The sequence below is a fragment of the Myodes glareolus genome, chromosome 20 (assembly GCF_982192425.1).
Source record: "Myodes glareolus chromosome 20, mMyoGla1.1, whole genome shotgun sequence".
NCBI lineage: Eukaryota > Metazoa > Chordata > Mammalia > Rodentia > Cricetidae > Myodes > Myodes glareolus.
This window is the reverse complement of record NC_142045.1, coordinates 49,353,979-49,379,692: the sequence shown is the minus strand read 5'-3', so window position 1 is coordinate 49,379,692 and position 25,714 is coordinate 49,353,979. Positions and strand designations below refer to the sequence as shown.

The following is a 25,714-nucleotide window of genomic DNA, read 5'->3' as shown; positions in this document are numbered from 1 at the left end:
GAGCTGGGATGGCAGGCGGGAGGGGGTAGCCAGCACTGCAGGGCGACTTGGGCGTCTATGGGGTCGGGGAACACCCAAGCTCCTCCTCACCAGGACCCTGCCACGGCCCGAAGCAAACTCACCCCACCGATGGTCCTCTGCTAGAAGTCAGGGCCCCTGCTGGATGGGAGCCGGGATGGCAGGCGGGAGGGGGGTAGCCAGCACTGCAGGGCGACCTGGGCGTCTACGGGGTTGGGGAACGCCCAAGCTCCTCCTCGCTGGGACCCTGCCAGGGCCCGAAGCCAGCTCACCCCACAGAAGGCCCTCTGCTAGAAGTCAGGGCCCCTGCTGGTCAGGAATGTGGCTGAGCTGGCACCTGGACCACCTGTCCTCAGGGAGGCCTTTAGGACCCAGGAACTGCCTCGAGCCGAGCTGCGCCTACAGCCAAGGTCCAGCTTACAAGGCAGCTGAGCTGGGGAAATTTTATGGCCCCAGGCGGAAGGGAGAAATATATGAATTCGTACCTGGATGGGAGCTAGGATGGCAGGCAGGAGGGGGTAGCCAACACTGCAGGGCGACCTGGGCGTCTATGGGGTCGGGGAACACCCAAGCTCCTCCTCACCAGGACCCTGCCACGGCCCGAAGCAAACTCACCCCACCGATGGTCCTCTGCTAGAAGTCAGGGCCCCTGCTGGATGGGAGCCGGGATGGCAGGCGGGAGGGGGTAGCCAGCACTGCAGGGCGACCTGGGCGTCTATGGGGTCGGGGAACGCCCAAGCTCCTCCTAGCCGGGACCCTGCCAGGGCCTGAAGCCAGCTCACCCCACAGAAGGCCCTCTGCTCTTTCCTGGATGTTTTAAGAATTTGTTATTTAACTTTTTTTGAGTGATGAATCTATTTCCTCTGTCATATCTTCAACACCTGAGATTCTCTCTTCCATCTCTTGTATCCTATTGATTATGCTTGTATCTGTAGTTCCTGTTCACTTACCTAGATTTTCCATTTCCAGAATTTCCCTGGAATTCTTGTTTTTTTATTGACTCTATTTCAGTTTTTAAGTCTTGAATTGTTTGAACTCTTTGCTTCACTTATTTGATTGGTTTCTGTTTGTTTTCCTGAATTTCTTTATGAGATTTATTGATTTCTCCCAATATTTTGTTTTGTCTCTTCCTCAATTTCTTTAGAGAATTTTTCTTTTCCTCTTTGAGGGTCTCTATCATCTTCATAAAGTTATATTTAAGGTTGTTTTCTTCTGCTTCTTCTGGGTTAGGCTGTTCAGGTTTTCCTGTTGTATGATTACTGGATTCTGGTGATGCCATGTTGCTTTTTAGATTGTTGAATGTTTTCTTTCATTCGTGCCTGCCCATCTGTTCCTCCAGGTGGTATGGGCAATGTCTTTGCCTCTTGGTCCAATCCTTGCAGTGGGTGTCTGTGTCTCAGGGATCCTCTTTTGAACCTACCATTGCAGCTGCTGTCTGTGTCTTAGGGGCCATTCTTGGTCCACTCTGTGGAGTCACTGCCTGTGTCTCAGGAAGCTGCTGAGGTCATGGGGAATGGGTGGGTTTGGGGTGGAGTGGGACTAGTAGCTTAGTGGGTCTTGAATGACAGGAGTGGGAAGTGGGGAGGGTGGATCAGCTTACCTGCAGGAGGCTTGCCTGCTGGCCAGCTAGTGAAGCTGAGGCAGGTAGGGGAGGGGCCCAGGGTTTTGCCCAGTGGTCTAGGGCCTAGAGCTGGGCTGTCCAGCTGTGAAGTCATTTACTCACCTCTTGGTCCATTCTGTGCAGTCACAGTCTGTGTGTCAGAGATCCTTTGAAGTTGTGGGGGATAATTTGGTATGGGGGCAGAGTGGGACTTGTAGGTTACAGGGTCTGACCAATGTAGGTTGGAACAGCCTACCTGCAGGAAGCTTGCCTGCTGGCTCCCTTTCTTAAATTTCCTTTTACATTGCAACCACAGTTCTCCCCCGCCCTTCCTCCTACTCCCTTGCCACCCCCCAACCACTCCTCCCAATGGGTAAGGGCTCCCATGGGGAAATCAACAAATCCTGGTACATTAAGTTGGGGCAGAATCAAGCCCCTCCTCCATCATTAAAGCTGAGAATGACATCCCACCATAAGGAATGTGTTCCAAATAGCTAGCTGATGCACCAGGGATAGGTCCTGGTCTTACTGCCAGGGGCCTTTCAGCCAAGCTTGACCATTGTCTTCCACATATGGAAGGCCTAGTTCAGTCCCATGGAGGGTCCACAGCTGTCAGTCTAGAGTTCATAGGCTTCCACGAGCTTGGTTCAGCTGTCTCTGTAGATTTCTCCATCATGATCTTGACCTTTCTTGCTCATATAGTCTCTCTTCCCTCTCTTTGATTGCATTCTTAGAGCTCAACCTGGTGCTTGGCTGTGGATCTCTGCATTTGGTTCTGTCAGTTGCTAGATGAAGGCTTCATGAAGACCATTGGGATACTCACCAATCTGACTGCAGAGGAAGGCCAGTTCAGACACCCTTTCCACTACTGCTAGTAGTTTAGCTGGGTCATTATTGTGAATTCTTGGGGATTTCCCTAGCATCATGTTTCTCCCTAACTCCATAGTGGCTCTCTCTATCAAGATCTCTCTTTCATTGCTCTCCCACTCCATCCCCCTCCCCCTTGCCCATCCTATTCCTTCATATTCTCATTCCCATTCCCTCCACTTCCCTACCTCCCTCACCACCAGTTTACCCAGGAGATCTCATCTAACTCCCCTTCCCAGGATGATCCATATGTTGCTCTCAGGGTCTTCCTTGTTACCTAGCCTCTCTGGAGCAGCTTGGTATTGGCATAAAAACGGACATGTGGACCAATGGGATTGAATCGAAGACCCTGACATTAATCCACACACCTAGGACCACCTGATTTTTGACAAAGAAGCCAAAATGGTACAATGTAAAAAGAAAAGCATCTTTAACAAATGGTGCTGGCATAACTGGATGTCAACATGTAAAAGATTACAAATAGAGCCACATCTTTTGCCATGCACAAAACTCAAGTTCAAATGGATCAAGGCCATCAGCACAAAACTAGTTACATTGAACCTGATAGAAGAGAAAGTGGAAAGTAGCCTTGAACATATGACCACAGGAGACCACTTTCTAAACATAACACCATTAGCACAGACACTGAGAGCAACAATCAATAAATGGGACCTCCTGAAACTGAGAAGCTTTTGTAAAGCAAAGGACATGGTCAATAAGACAAAACAGCACCTACAGATTGGGAAAAGATCTTCAATGCCACCAGACAGAGGGATGATCTCCAAAAGTTATAAAGAACTCAAGAAACTAAACATAAAAAAATAAAATAATCCAATTTAAAAATGGGGTACAGATCTAAACAGAGAATTTTCAACAGAAGAATCTCAGATGGCTGAAAGGCATTTAATGAAATTATCAACATACTTAGCCATCAGGGAAATATAAATCAAAACGAATCTGAGATATCATCTTAACACCTGTCAGAATGACTAAGGTCAAAAATACTGAGGACAGCTTATGTTGGAGAGAATGTGGAGTCAGGGAAACTCTCCTTCATTGCTGGTGGGATTGCAAACTTGTACAGCCACTTTGAATATCAGTAAGTTGATTTCTCAGAAAATGGAGAATCAATCTACCTCAAGACCCAGTGATACTTCTCCTGGGAATACACCCAAAGGATGCACACTCATACCACAAGGACACTTGTTCAACAATGTTTATAGCAGCATCATTTGTAATAGCCATAACCTGGAAACAACCTAAATGCCCCTCAACTGAAGAACAGTTAAAGATAATGTGGTACATTTACACAATGGAGTACTACTCAGGTGTCAAAAATAATGACATCAAGAAATTTGCAGACAAATGGATAGAACTAGAAAAAAACATCCTGAGTGAGGTAACCTGGACTCATAAAGACAAACACGGTATATACTCACTCATAAGTGGATATTAGACATAAAGCAAAGAATATACTATTCTGTGTCAAACAGAAATAGTTCTATGATTTGTTCACCACTGAATTCTGAGTCTAGAGTTATCTAGAATAATTTGGCTGTGATAGTATTAGAATAAACTAATTACAACTCTTGTATTCATGAAAGTTTCCATGGTAGTGATGAAGCTGAAGAAAGTCTGGATCATCTAGCAATAAAAAAAATCACAGAAAAAAAATAACAGGAAAGTATGAGCTAAAAGCTTCCTTCACATGCTGGATTTTTATTTCCTTAGTGTCTGAGAAAGCAGTTGAAATGTGGCCACAGATGGGAAATCAACAATTAACAATAAAACTCCAGGCTGCTCGAAATAGGAGCAATGCTGGCAAGTTCACCAAATGAAGTTTGGAGTCAACATGCTATATAAAATGGGATTTCTGGAACATGGGTATTATTTTTCAGAAACAATTCTGAAAAATAAGGGATATTCTTAAGTTCTATATATAGAAATAGCAAAATAAAAACAATCCAATCTTAGAAATTTTGCTGGTAAGACTTTCAAATGCACTTAATGCACTTTTAGGGAACGAAAAACTAAAACCTACAGAATATTACAATTCTGTTATAAGAAGTAATGATCCAACTCAACATGATATTGAGTATGAACAAGGGTGGCCCACAGGAAACCAAACAAAAGAGAATGTCTAGCCAGTTCCTGGCTTCTCATACACTCCTCATATAGCAGTCTTCAGACATTTCAGCATCATTAGGGTGCACTGCTCCAAGCCAGCTCTGAAATAGAGGGCACATGGAATGACTGCCACAGGGTCCACACAGGTGATTATACATCACTCTGGACCCTTCGGGGTGGGGGTGTTTGCAGATAAGATGAACATTAAACAATGCGTTTTGAGAAAAGCAGATTGCCCTTCACATGTGTGCTGGCCTCATCTAGTCAGCTGGAGGCCTGAACAGAACACAAGGCCAGCTTCTCAGATATGAAGGGAATACTTCTCTGGAGCACAACATACATCGCCATTGGTCTTTAGCCTGCCACCTAGCTAAACTATTTTGTCTTGAAGTCTTTATAATCACACTGTCTAATTCCTTTAGATAGCCTTTTAAATGTGCCATATAAAGGAAGGTAGATGTCCCTAATTTATTATAAATAATATACTTGTGGATATTGCATATTGCCATCCATTCATTCAAACATTTATTACACATGTGATATGTACTATATATGTACTAAGCTAATTATTGAGCACAAACTCAAAATGCATTCATAGTTCTTAATCTTTGGGGGCGGGAGTTCGAGACAGGGTTTCTCTGTGTAGCTTTGGTGCCTATCCTGGAACTAGTTCTTGTAGACCAAGCTGACCTTGAACTCACAGAGATCTGCCTGCCTCTGCCTCCCAAGTGCTGAGATTAAAGACATGCACCACCACTGCCCAGCTACATAGTTCTTAAATTTTTGATAAGGAGGACAAATGATCAAGAAAATAATAATCATCGGTATTATGATGGAAATAAATGGAGTGTTAAGAGAAAGAAGAAATATATCCCTTATGCTAAGATAGAGACAAAAAGAAAATAAGGTTAAATGAAGGGAGAATATTTCTGAAAATTTATCAATGAAAGCTGTGTGGTATGAAAAACACAGGAGCAATTAAAATCAATAGAAAACCCATGTGAATACATCTCAATGATGATTGATAGGAAGGACCAAGAGTTAAGGCCAGGACAGAGGCCAGGACATGAAGAACTTTATGATGAATTCATTTGGGAAATCAATAGAGTCCTCTTGAACTTGGAAACAAGATTAACTTCTAAGGAAGCAAAGCTAGGAAAGAAAAAATAATGAACAATAATCACTATTTGTGGCTAGAATGTTTGGGAAATATACACTTCCAGAGTGGATAAAGAGTGAACAAAGAGAATGGTCAGCATCTGATCATAACTCACACTGAAACATCATCAATAACACAGAAGCCTGCCTGAAGCAGTCATCTGTTAATAAGACTAAGGAGTTCCCTAAAGCTTATAAACCTATCCAGTTACCACTGGAGGTGAACAGAAGGCCAGAAAAGGAACATGATAAAGAAGAGGCATTACTGAGTTGAATTCTCAATTACATTCCCATCAGAGATTCAGCTAGGGCAGTTATGTTTACATTTGTTTTGTATTCTGGGTTTCCATTCTTGAGAAATTCAAAATATTGAAAACTAACTTGGAAGGCAATTCTTAAATGTGCACATCAACAGTTATGTGTATATGCTATGCATATTATGTTGATCATACATGAATACCGAGGGAGCAGAGAACCTGATTCCCTCAGCAGGATACCCACACAGAGGAGATAACACTGACAGGTTGAGTTTTCATTACCACACTATAGCAAACAGCATTTGTTTTTTCTTTTTTCCTTTTGCATTCATTTCTTTGTCTTTGTTTTCATTCCAGGCTCACTAGCAAACTTCTGACTAAAGTGTTGTCTTTCCATAAGAAAATATATTGAAAATAAAAATGGTTTCTGGTACACACAGGAATGATACTTTATCACGAATACATTATCAGTGTGCTACCTAGATTGGGCCCACTCAATTTTGCTAGTCTATACCAAGTATGTATAAATTGTTGGCCAAACTTACTTCAATTTTATTCTGAGACTGTATGAAATCACATAAATTTAAAACTAAAGATCTATGCCCAAAATGTGTGGTATAGAATTGCCACACTGAAATTTCCTAACAGCAACTAGTCAATCTCTCACTGTAATTTCTGTGGTTGGTGCCTTTCCTGAACTTCACCTAAAGGAACCAGAAAATCTCACTCACTTAAAGAAATCAGTAACAGTGGGAACCCACTTACCAGCACTATAACATAATAGAAAAACAGCTTCATATGATTTCATAGGGGGAAAAGTGCAGCAGCTTAGAATTTATGAAAGACTTACACAGTTCATTTCTTAACAGAGTATAGACTATTAATATTTAGATATCAAAGTTTATCATATACATCACCTTGGATTTTGAGTGACAAAAGGCATGGGTGATTATGTGACTTGCCCTAAATATAGCCAGGACTCCTAGGCTAAAGCTATTCCCATTGTGATAAGTACATGTTTCATAGTAATAGTTTTTAAAACTCTTAATCTTTTGGAAACACTTAAACTTCATATTCTCATTTTATATAATTGTTTGGTCGAAAGCATCACCTCAGCACCATAACACCCTTTTATACAAAAGTCTGGATTGTTTGGCTGGGAGCTTCACCCCAGCTTCTGGCATAAACTCCCTCCCCTAGGAGTTGCCTCAGTCCAAACTCCAGTTCCAAGAAAGCCCATCAAATGGTGACCCCTCCCCAGGAAGGGTCAAGACCACTCCCACACGCTACTAAAATTACCTCTCAGAGAATGAACATGTGGTCTCCGGATTTCGCTCTCCCCTTCTCTCTCTCTTCTCCTCTCCATGTTTTCCTGGGGCCACCTGGGAGCACCCTATTAAACATGGGAGTTTAATTTAGACTGATTCGGTCTGATTGGGATTATTAGGTTTGTCTAAGAGAAAAATACTTAACAATCATGAAATATAAACTTTAAAGTTTTATTTCCTAATAAATAAGACATATTTAACCTCCTATAAAAAATTTTCCCATCTCTTATGAATGATGTGTGAGCTAATATATGCTATGAATATGTTTTATTGCCATTGGTTAATAAAGAAACTGCTTTCAGCCAATGACTTAACAGAATAAAGCCAGGCTGAAAGAGATAGAAAGAGAGAGACTAAATAGAGGCAAGAGGAAGCCATGTAACCACCCACAGGAGATAGACACCTCCACCAGAGCCCACTGGAACTTGGAAGCTAAGTGGCAACATACAAATTAATAGAAATGGATTAATTTAATATATCAGAGTTAGTAAACAGTATTGCAATTAATACAGATTTCTGAGCGATTATTTTGAGTCTGGGCAGCCAACAATTTGGGGCCACTGCAATCAACTATATTCCACCATAATAAGCCACATAAAGATGAAATATTCACAGAGAGTCTGGATTATGTATATTATTGTGCTTTCTTTGAATTTTTTGACTGTGAATTACCTAAGTACAAAGAGACATTTCATTGTATAAACTGCTAAGGTAAACCAACATATATATTTTAAAAGTATCATGACTTCAAAACTTGGGTTTAAAGATTTGCTGCTTTGGAAAAGAGGTTCTTCTTTTGTTTCTACAGAGGATGAGAACCTGTAGAATCCTTTCAGACTAATGTGGTTTGATGGACCAAGACTCCCTGAAAAGTTTCTGTAAAGACCCCTAAAATACTTTGCCCAACAAAAAGCAGGAAGCAGTTTGGAGAAAAAATACACCCAAATTCCCAAATATATAAATTTATAAATGTGTGCTTACATTTAAGGGAAGATATGATGTAGAGATTTGCATTGGTATGGATCTTAGTCTATTGATAGAAATTTTAGGTCAATTTTCTTATATGTATATTTCTGCTCTTGATTAAGGTATTGTGTTTTACAGCTCATTTAAAAATGTAATGGATAATTAAGAAATATAGGTTAATAGATAGTCAAGTTTGTAGTCATGTTAGCTAGGTTTTCTAAATGTACAGAGATGTATTTCAGATGGATAGATATTCTTCAGATCTTTCAAAGACTACAGAATATGGCATTTAAAATGTTTTAAGAACTTAGGACTTTTCATGGCAGTGAGACATATCTGCTCCTGTCAGCACCAATCTACTTCAAGAGGATGATGGGCATCGAAGAAGCTCCTCGTGGAGTTTGTTAGCCATTTGGGCAAGAAACTGCTCTTGCCTGAACAGATTTACTGAACTGGACTTTCAGGGCCTAAGAAAAATGTCTTCTGAAGCTGCCTAAAGAAGGTGAGACAGTCCTTAGCAGTTCCTGCTTCATGAAAGAGTCTGCCAGACATTCTGTAGAACACAGAAGAAAGTGACTGACAAACTGCCAATATAGGTGGAACTGTTTTTGAAATTTCCTGCTTCATGGAAAAATCTATTGAATACTATGGGCCAGTAGACTGAAGATGGGTGCCCACAATGTTACAGAAGAACTTTGGATGACTGTCCAGGCAGTAAGATGTCTGTCAATTCCAGAGTTTTGGAAGTTACAATGCACTTCCCATTTACCTAGGTAATATTATATCCTTCTGTAGTCTTTGATGGAGTTGAAGAATAGTTATAGTTTTTCTTAGTTATGATAAAATATAAAGTAGATATAAATATTGGAACTATAATTCTTGCATGATACCTGTTTTTTATATGTATCTTGCTGTGTTAAAGTTAAAACAGAAAAGGGAGGTGATGTAAAATGCAAATATGTTTCATTGCTATTGGTTAATAAAGAAGCTGTTTTCAGCCACTGCCTTAACAGAGTAAAGCCAGACTGAAAGAGATATATAGAGAGAGAGTAGACAAGAGTCAAAGTCACATCATACAGTCAAGCACTGTACACTCCCAAGAGTATCACATATATCATATCATACAAGGATTGTATTACAAAGGGTTACAAAGAGTCACATCATATGGCCAAGTACTGGACATCTCTGGAGTGCAGGCCCTATTCCTCCCCAGAAGTGATACGTGTGTCACCTATAAGTCATATATAAATATGCCAATATTCTGCTCCCGTGCCTTGGAGCTATGAATAATTACTGTTCATTATTACTCAGCCTAGATGAAAACAAAAACCAGTGAATATTACTCTAGGAAGGAAAAGTCAACAAGTAAAACTTCAAAAAATACTAAGATAAGCAATGATGAACAATAGAGTATTGATTTGTTTGCATTAAAATAATATCCTCAAAAATCTTCACCAGTCACTAGAAGATGGAGGCAGCTTTAAAGACCGTTGTCCTAAAAAGTCATAGGTCTCCATCCCTGAGTCCATGTTTAGTTGCTGCGCTTTTCTTGAATATGGACGCACAGTTGGATACTATAGTGATCTTATAGCGCCCTCAAGTGGATTAAACTGACAAAAATGTCCTTTCTATAAGAGAAGTGTTCTGATATAGGAAAAGAAGGTTAGAATCCTTTACAAACAGGGACTATTGGAATAAATGAAGACGTACCGATCTTTATCATGTGGCTTATAGTTGGAATTACTAGCTAATAACAGAAACAAGTGTTTGGGGATTGAAGATGATAGATAGATAGATAGATAGATAGATAGATAGATAGATAGATAGATAGATAGATAGATAGATTCATATATACTATATAAAATGAAGAACTGCCTCACATGATACGCAACTATGGCAGTTAAAGGGATTGAGAAATCTGCGATATAACATATGCAAGCTTTAGACCCAGTGAAGTTAGTCTGTGTCCACAGGACTGAGAATGAGCTGTCAATGATTCAAATTCTTTTTTTTTCTTTTATATTGTTTTTATTGAGCTACATATTTTTCTACACCTCCCTCCCTTCCTCCTCTCTTCCCCTCTACCCTCTCCTATGACCCCCATGCTCCCAATTTACTCAGCAGATCTTGTCTTTTTTCTACTTCCCATGTAGGTTAGATACATGCATGTCTCTTTTAAGGTCCTCTTTGCTGTCTAGTTCTCTGGGGTTGTGGCCTATAGGCTGATTTTCTTTTCCTTATGTCTAAAAATCACTTATGAGTGAGTACATATTATATTTGTCTTTCTGGGTCTGTGTTATCTCACTCAATATGATTTTTTTTCTAGATTCATTCCTTCTGCAATCTACCTCAAGACCTAACAATACTGCTGTTGGGTATATACCCAAAGGATGCTCAATCATACCACAAGGACATGAGCTCAACTAAGTTCATAGCAGCATTACTTGTAATAGACAGAGCCTATAAACAATTTAGATGCCCCTCAACCAAAGAATGGATAAAGAAAATGTGGTACAGTTACACAATGGAGTACTATACAGCAGTGCAAAATGATGACATCTTGAAATTTGTAGGCAAATGAATGATTCAGATTCTACTCTGAAGGGAGGAGAAGATGAAATTAGATGTCCCAGTTCAAACACTGAAACAAGGAAAAGACATAGGCTCCTTTCTCCTTTGCCTAGTTTCCTTGTCAAGCCCCCAGTGGCTCACATAACACCATCACACCAGCCTACAGAGCAGTTTCACTGCCCTAAACAAATGTTCCATGGGCTGTCTATTCTTTCTCCCTTCCCCGAAGTCCTGATAACCAAAGAATTCTTTGCTGTCTACATGGTTTTTTCTTTCAGAGATTATCATTAGTTGGGATAATTCAGTAAATAACCTTTTCTGATTTGCTTCTTTCACTCATTAGTATGTATTTAACTTTCCTCAATTTCTTCTCATGACTTGGTGACTAATTTCTCCTTAATGCTAAATAATAAGTATCCTATTGCCTAATGATACCATAGTTTATCTGCTCACCCATGGGAAGACATCTTAGTGCCTAATTTTTGACAAATATGATTAAAAATGTGTAAGTTTTCAGCTACCAAGGTAAGCTCAGTGTAACCACTGGGTCTTTATGGCAATAATGTTTTAATTTTTGCAAAAGCACTAGAGCTTTCCTCAAGTGGTTGTACCATTTAGGATTCACACCCACAAGTGGAGAATTCTATTGCTTCATATTATCACATTGGTATTGCCAATGTTCTGGATTCTAGTCTAACAAGCTTGTGACAGTACCTCATTGTGATTTTAATTTGCATTTCCCTGATAGCATATGATGTAGTACATGTTTTCATATGTGCATTTGTCTTCTGTATATCTTCTTGGTCACAGACACACTGTCAATGTCTGGCTCATTTGTAAATTTTTGGCTTTCTCATCATTATTTTAAGAATTCTTTGTCTATGCCTTTGTTTGCATTCTCTGCAGGTTTACAGATTCACTTTTCATTCTTTGAATGGAATCTTTTGTAAGTTAAAACATTTTAATTTTTAGATTTTTATATGTATTAATGTCTGTATTTGTATACTTGCACTGAATGTGTGCCTGGTGGTGACCCTGAAAGTCAGAAAGAGACATTATGTTCCCCTGGAACTGATACAGGTGATTGTGAGCCATGATGTAGATGAGATAACAGAATCTGGTGTTCTCTGCAAGAGCAACAAGAGCTCTCAACTGCTTGAGACATCCCTCCTGGCCCAAAGAAGCTCATTCCAGTAAGGTCTACCTTGTCACTGTTTCTCCGTGGATCATGCCTTTGGTGTGCTGACTAAAGCCAATATGGGCTGTGTTTTCTCCTGTGTTATCTTCTTGGGCTTCCACAAAGTGATCCATGATCCACTTGAATTTATTTGAAAATGGTAAATCTGTATGTAGAATTCTTTCTTTAAAATTGCACGTGAATGTTCTTTATTGAAGTACAATTTGTTGAAAACATCATCTTTCTCAACTGATTATCTTCATTTTCATATATCAGTTGATGTTGTTTATAGAATTGTATTTCCGGGCTCATCAGTCAGTGGCGTCGAACTGTCTATTCTTGTACCTTTAGAAAACTGTCTTGATTATTAAACTTTTATAGTAAATCTGAAGTTCTCGAACTGTCCTCATTTTTTTCTTGAAAAAAAATCCTTTTTATTCCTTTATCTAAAATAAGTGAATTGATGGCTTGTAACTAAAGAATTGTTTTTGTTTTGTCTTGAGATAAGGTCTCTCTGTGTGGTACAGATTAGTCTTGAACCAGTACTCTAGGGTGTTTGTTAGAGGATAAACATATGTGTTTAGTAAGAAATGAAAATTTGAAACCACAATAAAAGTACTCCTAGAAACCAGATACTGAAAATCTGTTTGGGATACTCAGCAATTTCCTTCACAACTTGTGTCCCCTCCACTGCTCCCCTAGTTCCTTAAATTATTCATATTCCTTAAAAGTTTCCTGGAGTTTTATTAAAAAATTGTAAGCCGGGTTGCAGTTCAGTAATAGAGCCCTTGGCTGCCGTCCTGAAAACCCTGGAGCTAATCCTCTCACCCCATCTTTACCCCTTGTGCATCGGTCAAATATTCAGTGTTCTGTCCCTTTCAAAATAAGGTACTTATTGCAGAAGAAATGAATTCAGAACGCCTGTAGCTATAAAAGGCCTGGCCCTCCGCGGTGGGTGTGAGTCTTAGGTGAAGAACGAATTAGTCTTTGCTGCCTGCTGTTACAGGGGGAGGCCGGCATAAGCAGAGGCAGCAAGCCCCGGCCCTGCGCGTGGAACTTTAACGCTAACCCGGCTTGAGTTAGACAGTGATGTACGTGGTGGACACACCTCCAGCTGCTACGTCATGGTAGGTCCCGGTCTTTCTTCAGCACCATGCACCTTTCCTGGAACCGCCGACTTGGCACAGTTATGGCACCAGGAGGGCATCGGAACACCTGCTGGACCGATGGAACACGCAAGACAGCGCCCCGCCCTGTCCCCGCCCCCGTTCCTTGCCCCGCCCTTACCCAGCCCCCGTTCTCCGCTCCGCCCTGTCCCCGTCCCTGCCCCGCCCTGTCCCCGCCCCCGTTCCCTGCCCCGCCCTTACCCAGCCCCCCCCCGTTCTCCGCTCCGCCCTGTCCCCGTCCCTGCCCCGCCTCGTACCCGTACCCCGCTCCGCCCTGTCCCGTACTCCGCTCCGCCCTGTCCCCGCCTTATTCTCCGCTCCGCCCTATCCCTGTCCCTGCCCTGCCCTGTCCTCGCTCCCGTTCTCTGTCCCGCCCCAGCCCCGCCCCCGTTCCCTGTCCCGCCCTGGCCACGCCCCCGCCCCCACTCCGGCCCCGCCCCCAAGCTGACGGCGCTGAGGGAACCTCCCTCCGCAGCTGCTCAGCAACCCGTTGCGCCCACTGCACTCGGAGGCGTGGGGTGACTCTATACCGCAGACCCGATCTCGAGCCGTGCGGACCTAGGGACGTGACGTGTCATGACGCACAAGCTTAAGGCAAGCGTTCCCACTAGGCACAGCTCAACACCTACCCCGCCTTCTGAGCCAGACACGCTTCGCGTTTCCTTCGGCTTTCCGTAGTCCCGCTGAGTCTCGCGAGACAGTGGTAGCCCGCCGCAGAGAACGCTTCCGGGAGGTTACCGTGGCGCGGCCGAGTCTCTCGGCCTGCGGGAGCCGGATCCCGGCGGGCTGGCCATGGACCGTGACTTGCTGCGACAGTCGCTGGGCTGTCACGGCCCGGCGTTGCTGTCGCTGCTGCGGAGTGAGCAGCAAGACAACCCGCACTTCCGGAGCCTCCTGGGCACGGCGGCCGAGCCCGCCCGCGGCGCGGCACCTCCTCAGGGAGCTGGCAGGTACTGGGACCGTGACTTGGGCCGGGCCGTGCGCAGGCCAGTGCAGAGCAGGAGTCCGGGGTGTATGGCCCAGCCCTGGCCCCTGGCAAAAAAAAGCCGGCTTGCTCCCTCTGAACCGCTGGCAAAGCTTTCAAAGCCTCCCCGCCCCCATTTCCAAGTGGCGACCGTGGGAGAATGGGCTTCAAACTTCTTCTAGAGCTCAGTGGGTAAAGTCACTTGCCGTCAGACTTCCAGACCTGAGCTCGATTCCCAAGACTCACGTGGTAGGAGGGGAGTCCCCAGAGTTGTCCTATGACCCCAGTTGCACAGAGGCATATAGACGCCACACATGTACACTAAATAAATACCAATTGAAAAGCCAAAAGAATTAAAATAAATTAAACTCCCTCCAGAGATACAGCCTGAATGGAACTCTGGGGAGGGTTGGGTGATGAAAGCCACTAGCACGAGCTTGGATTGTAAAACAATTTTAATCCCTCGCCTTCCCTTTTAAGGAAAGAGAAGAGAGTTGACAACATAGAAATACAAAAATTCATCTCCAAAAAAGCAGACCTGCTTTTTGCACTGTCTTGGAAATCAGATGCGCCTACGTCCTCTGAAGTGCATGACGACAATGACAGTAAGTTAGTCTGTAGAGCTTTCAAGATGGTTTGGTTCTCGGCAGTATAGCGAAGGAGAGGGAAGTCGACATTATTGTGATGATTTTGAATTTCTTTTCCCAGATCATTATGCAGTCATGCCACCATTAGAGCAGTTCATGGAGATCCCAGGCCTGGACCGAAGAGAGCTGTTTTTCCGAGATATTGAACGTGGCGATATAGTGATTGGAAGAATCAGCTCTATTCGAGAGTTCGGTTTTTTCATGGTGTTGATCTGTTTGGGAAGTGGCATCATGAGGGACATATCTCACTTAGAGATCACAGTAAGTTCTCGTTCAGAAATGAATGTACTTAGGCAGAGGCTGGCTGGTTTCTGAAACCCTGTCTCTAAAAACAAGTACTAGTGTTACATTTCCTCCAATTTTTTGTTGTTTTTGTTTTATTTTGTTGTTTTTGTTTTTTGTTGGTTTTTTTAGGATTTGGGGGACTCTGGTCGCAGGTCAGTTCCTTTCTTAAAATCATAGAGCTCTATTAGTTGATAAGATGATGTCTATTGGAATTGTGGACATTTATCTTCTGCTTAAACGGATGCTTAGTAGTTGGACATTAGGTGTGTGCATGTGAGTAATTTAGAAAAAGCTTCCTATGATATATTCACAATCAAGGTACAGGTTTCTTCCGCTGTGACAAAATAGTTTGCCTCCATTTAGAATACTTCCATTTAAAACCATTGCTAGTGCTGTGTCACACCTCTGAAAAGGAAGAGCTACAAAACTTAAGGAGAATTCACATTTCATTTTGCAAATGGAAATAACTTTGTTATCTTTTTTGACTCTTAAAACTAGAAAACAGTGCTCGCTTTGGCAGCACATATACTAAAATTGGAATGATACAGAGAAGATTCGCAGGGCCCCTGCACAAGGATGACACGCAAATTCGTGCATTCCATATTTAAAAAAAAAAAACCTAGAAGACAAACTTTGTGTTTGGATACAAATTGTAACTACAGATGTTAAATTTACGTAGCTGACATGTATGCATTTATGTAAATGCATAAAGCTGTCAAAATGAATGACACTATGCCATCTGTGGCAAAATGAATGGGACTGAAAGACCCTATCTTTCGTGAAATTAGATAGGGGAAAAATGTTCTACACAGTACTGTGACTGAAGTTTATAATGAGAAAGTTCGAAGATAAACACAAAGAAATGTTGTATTCCTATTACACTAAGATAGTAGGATAATTATACACTGCATATGTGTTTTGATTTGCCACCCTGTAAATATATAATTGTACCCTGTAAACATGTATAATTATGCATTCATTAAAAATAAAATAATGTTAGACTTTAGTGTTATTAATTTTCATGTGAAGATTTACCCAGTCATAGTGAAAAGCTAAGGTAAAAGGAGCTACTGTTCTTGTCTAAGAGTGAAATGTATGGTGTTTTCAAATACTTCTCTTTGCAGGCTCTTTGTCCCTTAAGAGATGTGCCTTCTCACAGTAACCATGGAGATCCCTTATCGTATTACCAAACTGGTGACATAATTCGAGGTGATCAGTTTCAACATACTAATTAAAATTATCAAATTAATGTTGAATATATAAGAAGGTAATGTTTGAAAAGCTTATTTTTGTTTTCACTTTTTTACTATGTCATTTTTCTTAAAGCTGGAATCAAGGATATTGACAGATACCACGAGAAGCTTGCAGTCTCTCTGTACAGCTCGTCTCTTCCACCACACCTATCTGGCATTAAACTAGGTGTGATGACTTCTGAAGAGCTACCTTTGTACTACAGGTATTTATTTACCTTTTATGTACTCCTAACAAAGTAGAACTATAATTTTTTTATTGTTAAGTGGGGTTTTCTTTTTATAAACCTTATTATTGTAGGCTTGGTGTACAAAAAATATTAGTATTTAAACCTCATATAGTAATGTCTTTAGTAGAAGCAGGGTTTGCTAATTGTTATGCTCATGTGTTTGTGTTTCTGACTTTTTTTTCCCCTTAAGGAGGAGTGTTGAACTAAATAGTAATTCTTTGGAGTCCTATGAAAATATCATGCAGAGTTCTCTGGGATTTGTTAATCCAGGAGTAGTTGAATTCCTTCTAGAGAAACTAGGAATAGATGAATCTCATCCACCATCATTAATGAGAGGCCTGCAAAGGTAAAAGTAGAACTGCATTCTCTTACGTGGTAAGGGGAATGGACTAGCTCAGAAGCTGAATAGCTGGAGAACATATTTGACCATAGCAACAAGAATGTGCTGAAGATTGGCTAAACTAAGCAGTTCTATCTGCTCCTGGTCTGGCCTAAGCAATGATGGGGATGTGCCATATGACAAGTAGAGAAGGGTACAGAAACTTGTGTATATGCTTAAGAGCAGTACTGCCTACCAGTAATAGTCATAGCTGACAGTTACAAATTTTCTGCTTGATAGTCACCATTTCACTGTTGAATCTCTATCAGAGATAGAATGAACTGTACTTTTAAAGTGTTTATTGACTCTCATTTTCATTCCCAGCAAAAATTTCTCTGAAGATGACTTTGCTTTGGCTTTAAGAAAGAAGCAGTCAGCATCTTGGGCTTTAAAATGGTATGGAGGTTGTTTTGTCTAACAGTAGCAGCTACCCAATGTGAGAGTTCTGGTCGGGCATGCATTCTTTCATCACCATTAAAACTAGACTGTGTTAAGAAATGCATGAAAAACTTTGGGCATTATTTGTATAGATATTATATTGGTTTTAACATTGACATCTTATCAGAGTTAAGTTTTACTCAAAATTGTTTTCCAGAAAGAATTAGTGTCTTGATATCTAAGTTTCATAAATATTTACTATGAGAATCAAGAAACGCAGGGTGCTTTTTAAGTATACTAAGAATAATTTGAAAACTAAGTATTTGTCCAATTTAAAGGCATTTTCTTTTAATAATCATCTGTACTAACATTTTATATATTAGTTACTTTGTGAAATATTTTCAGTGTTTTATAAATGTGTTTTCAGTGTGAAGATTGGGGTCGATTATTTTAAGGTTGGACGACATGTGGATGCTATGAACGAATACAATAAAGCTCTGGAAATAGACAAACAAAATGTGGAAGCTCTGGTAGCTCGTGGAGCATTGTAAGTTAATTTTGGATTTTAAGGAATATTTTTAAGAATGTGAAATGTTTAAGTAGGTCACAACATTAAATTTTTCTAATTTTGTTTAATGTCTCTAGATATGCAACAAAAGGAAGTCTAAACAAAGCAATAGAAGATTTTGAGCTAGCATTAGAAAACTGCCCAACTCACAGGAATGCAAGAAAATACCTCTGCCAGACTCTTGTAGAAAGGGGAGGGCAGTAAGTATGGGATTTCATTTAGTAATAGTAAAGTCCGATGTGCAGCCAACTCCTGTAGTGCCATGTAACTCAAAGTACTCTATTTCAGTTCTGGGTGGGGCGGGTGGCCTTTGGTCCCTTTTTCCTGCCTCTTTGAGGGTGAGTGGGAGTGTGTGTCTGTCTGTCTGGAGATACTTGTGGTTAATTGCTCTGAATGTATGTTTTTTTATATAGAAATTTAAATTAAAAATTATAAGAGAATAAGTAAGTGTCCTAGTCCAGAGTATATACCAAAAGATTTTGTTCTAATGAAGGATTTAATTTTTAAATCTTTTTATTGTAATAGTATATAATATTGTAGATATGAGTTGAGTGATTTCTAGTAAATTGTGATTAAGACTCTGCTATTATATTCAGCTTGTAGCTCTACTCTGTCTGGTAAACCCCACAATTTCAGATTAAATGTGGAGTTAGAAGTATTTGGCAGTGTTGCCACTCTAGTTGGTGGCCTGAACATGGGAGAGTGGAGCCTAAAATTGAGGCAGGCTAATGTCTCGTGCAAGAGCCAGCTTTATTCAGAGTATCAGACAGTTTATAATCTGAGGGTATTTTGAGAGATAGGCAGGGTCGTATGAGTTTAGGTTGTGTACAGTCACTAGGGCAATCCATGTTTGAAAACATTTTCAATAACAAAAGAAGCAACGGGAAGTCTGACGTAAACCCACTCCTATGAACTACTCCTGGGAGGGGCATGGAAGCACATGTTAATAACAAATCCCTGGTACAGAGGAACAGGGTTACTGACTTGGAGTTTTCTCACAAGTTCTCAGAACTCTTAGATAACTTCATTCATGGCCATGTTCAGATAGACAGTAGTCAGCCTTAATAACTAAAAGCCATAAAATGTTTTGATAGCATCATCATGCAGCTTTTCTTTTGTAACACTGGGAATGGAATCCAGAGTATCTCAAACATGCCAGGCAAGCGCTGTGACAGTAGCTGCATCCCTAGCCCTCTCTGCTATTACTGAAGAACGTTTGATCTCGTCTATATCATATATCTTCTGCCTGGCCATTCTTGCTGCGATGAGCATTCCTTCCAAGTATTTGTAGGATGAGAATGCCCACAAGTTCCAAATTAATGAGATTTCGGTTAGTGACTGGAAAAGATTTTTCATTGTTACCAAGTAAATGACTAGTACCACGGAAATGAGGCTGTCTTATTCTTGGAGTGTTGGTGTCTTTTAGCTGAGCGAGTGGCTGCATGAACTAGTTATCCGCACCACAGGCGTTAGTCATGTTGTTACTTGTCCCTCAGTCTACGACAAAAAAGTAATCCCATTTCTTTTGCAGTGATGATTTTTTCCTTCCTACAGAAGTACTTTGTCAAGTTCTTTCATTGCCCTATATCCAAACTTCCTTGTTCTGTGTTGCCCTGGCTGACCTGGAACTTGCTATTTAGATCATATTAGCCAGGGTAACTTTCTCCCACTTTGCCTCCCAAGCGCTGGGATAGCAGATGCATGTCACCACACCCACCCAAACATTCTAATTTGGGTTTTCACAGCATAGACTTGTAGATTATATGATAATGATTGTAAGTTATAATGATGTCTACAACTGTGTGTGTGAATTCCCAAATTTAATGGATTTCCAGTGAAAACTTTTCCATAGAAAAGAAAACTTCATAACTACTTTTTAAAAATCATCTTATGTAAGTTGTCTTTTTACTAAGTAAGCACATGAGTAGGTAATTAGAAAATAATTTGCTAAACATATTTTTTTTCTTTTTTTACAAAATGTTGTATCTTCCTAATAGGTTAGAAGAAGAAGAAAAGTTTTTAAATGCTGAAAGTTACTATAAGAAAGCTTTGGCTTTGGATGAGACTTTTAAAGATGCAGAGGATGCTTTGCAGAAACTTCATAAGTATATGCAGGTGATTCTTTATTTCCTCTTTGAAATTTAATGATGCTTAAAATTAATGCCAAAATGTCATATTCTTTTTGGAAAAACTAGATGAACTATTAGGAAAATGAATAGCTTTTCCTAACTAGGTTTGACATTGCATTGTAATACATCTGCTTTTTTGTTTGTACTCGAGAGTAGAAATACCCTGTAAGAGAATGCCTCTGCTTAAATTCAGTGTGTGATTTTGATTGCTCCCCTTTGTAGAGAGCTTACTGGGTAGTTATAAGATTATGAGTATTGCTGGTATAATTGAGCTAATTATGCAAACCTTTGTAGACATTTTTCACTTGTCCTTTCCTGTAATACTGATGATGATGTTTTCTCATGCATTTTCTTCTGAATTGGACCATTGCTGCTGTGTCTGTGACATCTGGTGCTGCTCATCCCCATCCACAAACTGGAAAATGATTTCTTATGTAATCATGCATCCAACTGGCCTGTGCTATTTTTAAAATGGTTTGTATTTGAACATGGTGATTTTCCCCTCAATTCACCTCTGTGGAATGTCCTTATTTGAATTTTATTTGTAAAATTTGTGTCCTGTTTACATTTTTCAATTTTCAAAAATAATTTTTCATCTTTTTTTATCTTCCCTGCATTCTGGGTCATTGGTGCTACTGCAATGGTTTCCCTGTTTTTCTTGGGATACCATCTGCAATATGGTCCTCAATACTGTTCTGGCCATTCAAATGATTAATGCCCAACGTTTGTCATTAATTTTTTTATTTGGAAAAAATAACTTGTTTAATACCGGCTGTGTGGTGATTTGTCTATACTAAATTGGGCTTCTGGTTGGGGGGTGGTCTTTTAAATACTGTTTTTTGTATATCCTGCTGCATTTATTTTTAACGTGTGGTTTTTTCCGATATCTGGGTTCTAAAAGAAATCTTTGGAATTAAGAGAAAAACAAGCTGAAAAGGAAGAAAAGCAGAAAACAAAGAAAATAGAAACAAGTGCAGAAAAGTTGCGTAAGCTCTTAAAAGAGGAGAAAAGGTAAACTATAATATTCAGTATTTTTAAACTTAAAAGAAACTACTGAGTTGAAACCAAAGTGCCATATGGAGGTAAAGTAAGTAAAAAAAAAGGATCTCAAGTGATAATTCTTAGCAAGCATATGTTCCACGTGTTTGTCTGTGAAAGAAATTAAGCACAGTCTAAGCTTAGAATTCTTTTTAAAAATTAGGATTAAAATGTAGAATAAATTACTTAACTGTTCCTGGGATATAGACTTTTAGAAGAGGAGCTGTGGTTCCTAGACTGGTGGTTTGTTCTGTAGTTATTGTAAGTTGTGGAAAAATATTAGCATCTAGTGTGTCGAGAACAGTTAAAACGTCCTGCAGTGCACAGGACAGCGTCTGCTCCTACCTTCACTGAAGAATCCATTGACCCTAAAATGTCAGTAGTGCTGAGGGAAACATGATGAAACTGCTGGGACCCAGATAGGAAACTCGGGTTGCTTCTTACCTGTGCAGGAGGGTATCAGCAATGGAGAAAAGTCACTGCGTCTTTCAGAAGCAGTGGGTTTGCCTGTAGTGACACCTGTCTCCATAGACATTCTCAGAAGTCATGCTTCATGGTGAAACTTAATGCAGTGATTGAGATTATGTCTGAGTGACAGCTTATAGAACATCTTCAAGGGATACAGAATAAAGTCAAATCTTGAGGATATTTGAATAACATTTTTGTACTTAACATGCCTAACTGACACGAGCTAACTGCTTTTTTTAAGGCTAAAGAAGAAAAGAAGAAAATCATCATCTTCCTCTTCAAGTGTTTCTTCTGCTGATGAATCCGTTTCTTCTTCCTCATCTTCTTCCTCTTCTAGTCACAAAAGGCATAAGAAAAGTAAGAGGAATCGCTCAGAGTCTTCTCGCAGTTCAAAGAGGCACTGGTCTAAGACATCTTCGAGTCACATAGATCAGAATAGGAAAGATGACTGCTACCCAGTTCCAACTAATACTTCAGCATCTTTCCTTAATCAAAAACAAGAAGTGGAGAAACTGCTGGAAAAACAGGATAGGTTACAATGTCCAAGCACACAGGTAAAAGAGAAAGAGCGATGCCTTCTCACATCTTCAGCTGAAGCGCCAGATGATTTGGGAGGTAGGTCTGAAGATGCGAGAGATTTCTACAATAGCTGTAAAACCCACGCAGGTAGTAGCAAAACTGAAAAGCCATATAAATCAGAAAAATATTTCTCCAATAGGAGAAATTCCTTGGATTCTTTCTGTAGGAATTCAGAGGACAAGATGAAAGCATCTAGTTACAGGAGATGTGAAAAGGACACAGAGGGAAGAAAAGATCACTCTAGAAGGTGGGAGCCGGGTTCTGTGAAGTACTCTACTTCACCAGCAAGTTCAGACTACTCTTGGAAGTCACTTGAAAAACACAAAAAATACACTTACTCTGGATCACGTGACAGTAGACATGAGCCAAGATACCAGTTAAATACAAGTCAGGGAGAACGTGCACATGAGAAGGAGGACAGCTATGGGGAGGGCGACAAAACTGAGGCTCCGGAAGAGACACTGAATAGCAGAGAGCAGCCAGAAAACAGAGCTAAGAAGAATTTACCTCAGAATTTACTCAATATATTTAATCAGATAGCAGAATTTGAGAAAGAAAAAGGAAATAAACCAAAAAAATAATTTCTTTAGAAAATTTTCACTAAATTTTCAGAAGTTTGGGTATGCTTTAATCTAACAAACGGTTCTGGATCTAAAATTGTAGCAAATTACAAGAAGTTTCTCAGTTTCCGTTATCAGCCCCTTGTCATAGTGAGTACTGCAGGAGTGTGGGTCTGTACAAACATAACTCTTACTCTGGCAGTGTAAGCTTTTCTCCTAAAGGTATTTCTGAGCACTTTGTTTCTTCATGTTTGGGGTTTGTGAGAACCCTGTGCCTATCATATTTCACTGTTGGAGAGAAATATGTTTACGTTGAACAGTTGGATTGTTTTATCAAAAAGTACTTTATTCTCTTTTGTTAAAAAGCCCTTAGCTTCTGAGGGGAAATATTTTATGACTAAATGTTTCAACGGTACTATTTTAAGTCATTTGTTTTAAGCATTAAAATTTTTGCATCATTTCATTTTTAAGTGATAAATTATGACTTGATTTACCTCTAACACCTGATGTAAATGGTTTGAGAAAATTGTTTTCTTCCCAGCTTTAACAAAATACCTTAAGAATAAGACCATGAAAGTTGGTTAATCAGAGCCTGCTTTACTTATTTCTCCATTATTATTTTTACTTAATGGTTATGTTCATAAGAAAAATTTTAACTTTAAGTATTTACAAAATCCTAGGGAATTATAGACAAGACAGATGAGAATAGAAAATAACTGATAGTAAAAATAGCAGCAGATAAGCACCCTGTGAATCTGGTTGCCTTCTGTCTTAACCTCGCAAATGCTTGGGAAGTCAGTAGGCATGTTTCTAAATAGTGGAGGACTGGCTTGAAGTTCCCTCTTCGTCTACTCTATTACCTTCTCTGTTGATGTCTTTTCTCTGAATCATAGCGAAGGACAGAATCAATTCCAGGCCTCTGAGATGTCTCAGTAGATAAAAGGCTATCCAAACAGATGACCTGAGTGCAATCCTAAAACTCAAGGCCTCGGGAGAGAACTGACTCCCAAAGCGTGTCCTCTGACAGCCACACACACACAAACACATCTCCGAATTACTAAAAATTGAATAGTGGACTCTTGGGAGATATTAGTAGGTATCATAGCTGTTGTACTTACTGATACTCTTTAATTAACTTTCTAGAAAGTGTAAATAAGCGCCAGGCGGTGATGGTACACACCTTTAATTCCAGCCCTCAGGAGACAGAGACGGGTGGACCTCTGTGAGTTCAATCAAGGTCAGCCTGGTCTACAAGAGCAGAGCTACTTCCAGGACAGGCACCAAAAAAAAGAAAGAATAAGTAAATGGCAATGAGCTTTTAATCTCTTCTTGGTCATTGGATAGGATCCACAACTGTAGATGGTAGTTTCTGTCCTGCCCAATCCTGCAGCCGTTCAGTTCCAAAGAAACGCAGTCTTATATTAATTATAAACTGTTTCTCTTATTGCCCAGGCTTATTACTATCTAGCTCTTACAGCTTAAAATTATCCCATAATTCTTACACGTGTTTAGCCTTGTAGTTTGGTACCTTTTCTCAAGCATTCTCATCTTGCTTCTTCTGCTTCCGGATGTCCTGCCTATACTTCCTGCCTGGCCAATCAGCGTTTTGTTAATCCAATATGAGAGACAAATCTTTGCAGTGTACAAGAGTATTATCCACAGCACACCACAGACATGCATGAGGGAGATGAGGAAGTGGCAGAAAAAGAAGACTCATTGCATGTTTGTTTATACCAGTAAAATACTAAAACTTTAGTAATGATATGTACTATTTGTACCAAATTATAGTGATAGAAAACTACTGTAAAGATAACACAATAGGAAAAAACCTTGATTAAGAACAATAAATAATGGCAGCAGAAATTGGAGAATCGCTTCAATATTAGTTTCTGTACCAAGGAACTCATTATTACTATTATTATTGGGCAGGGAAAACAGTGAGTATGTGTGCTACATATGGAGATGAGAGGACAACTTGAGGGAGTCAATTCTCTTCTACCTTATGGGTCCCAGGAATCACACTCAGGCTTGACAGATAGTACTCCTGTCCACAGAGCCATTTTGACAGCCCAGCCCCGAGGAACTCTTAGGTGTGCTCAGTGTAGTAATAGTTCCAGTTTTAGTCCTACCTAGTCCTCCATAGTGGGGGTTTGTTGTTGTTAAAGAGTGGAAACACCTCCCTGCACACCACTTCATCTTTAAAATTCCTAGTACACCTTATAATCTTACACATAATATCTCACTTAACCCTTAGGAGAATGCTTTGTGGGGTAGGCTATCAGAATTTGGAAACTACAGGCTTCTTAATAGGATTGATTACATCTTTCTTAATAGTAAAAAACATACTAATTTAAGCAGTCTGCACTAACCTAAGCATCCAGTTCCTTGGGTTATTTAAGGAATCATCAGAGGAAAAAATATTGCGGATTTTAATTGATCCTCAGTGATGGCTTGAGTAGTTTCTTTCACATTAATATGTCCATGGTGTATATGTACCCCAGTTAGCTTTGTCCTGTGACTTCCGGGTGTTAAGATAACTCCAGATCTGTAAACAGGTTGCTTCTCTGTTTTGCCATTTAGCATTATTATATGCAGTTATAGTAATTAAATGTATACTTGGATGCTGGGCATTCCAGACTAGGGGCTAGAAGTAACTCCATAGGTAGAAATTAACTACTTAAAGTACAATTACTATGCTTCAAGGCCAGTATGTTTTGCTTATATCTTACGTTATTTCAATAAGACCTTAATAAGTTAATCATCCTTGTATTACAAGAAAAAAAGCATAGAAAAGTAAGCCTCCTAGTAAGAAACAAAACCCTTGCCTTTGTATAACACCAAGTTTAATGTTTTAAGTAACTTACAAAATAATATATGACTGAGAATCACAGTATTGGTAAACAAAATGATGATGGGATTAAATGTCATACATATTTGGCAGCATTCAATTATAAAATGCCCACAATTTTCTTTGCCATTTCAGTTATTAGACTTAACTATACCT

General features: G+C 40.0%; 1 protein-coding gene, 1 long non-coding RNA gene and 1 other non-coding gene across 3 annotated transcripts in view; 2 read left to right on the top strand and 1 right to left on the bottom strand.

Moving 5' to 3' along the window:
* The window catches only part of LOC148118838 (uncharacterized), a 34,657-nt gene extending 21,365 nt beyond the window's left edge, over window positions 1-13,292 (bottom strand). The window contains exons 1-2 of the long non-coding RNA XR_015735789.1: window positions 13,178-13,292; window positions 7,327-7,420 (exon numbers count right to left, since the gene is read on the bottom strand). This is a non-coding gene — a long non-coding RNA (uncharacterized LOC148118838). The remainder of the gene's footprint in view (window positions 1-7,326; window positions 7,421-13,177) is intronic.
* Window positions 13,293-13,745: 453 nt separating this feature from the next.
* Window positions 13,746-23,173, top strand: Ttc14 (tetratricopeptide repeat domain 14). The gene is made up of 12 exons (XM_048429898.3): window positions 13,746-14,185; window positions 14,680-14,804; window positions 14,908-15,107; window positions 16,256-16,340; window positions 16,458-16,587; window positions 16,802-16,957; window positions 17,315-17,386; window positions 17,796-17,915; window positions 18,014-18,136; window positions 19,934-20,051; window positions 20,967-21,076; window positions 21,813-23,173. The coding sequence occupies exons 1-12, from the start codon at window positions 14,028-14,030 to the stop codon at window positions 22,729-22,731; spliced, it is 2,316 nt and encodes a 771-aa protein (XP_048285855.3). The 5' UTR covers window positions 13,746-14,027; the 3' UTR covers window positions 22,732-23,173.
* Window positions 15,636-15,739, top strand: LOC125397532 (U6 spliceosomal RNA). Its single transcript, XR_007231083.3, has one exon. It is a non-coding gene; the product is annotated as a U6 spliceosomal RNA (small nuclear RNA).
* Window positions 23,174-25,714: the final 2,541 nt, after the last annotated feature.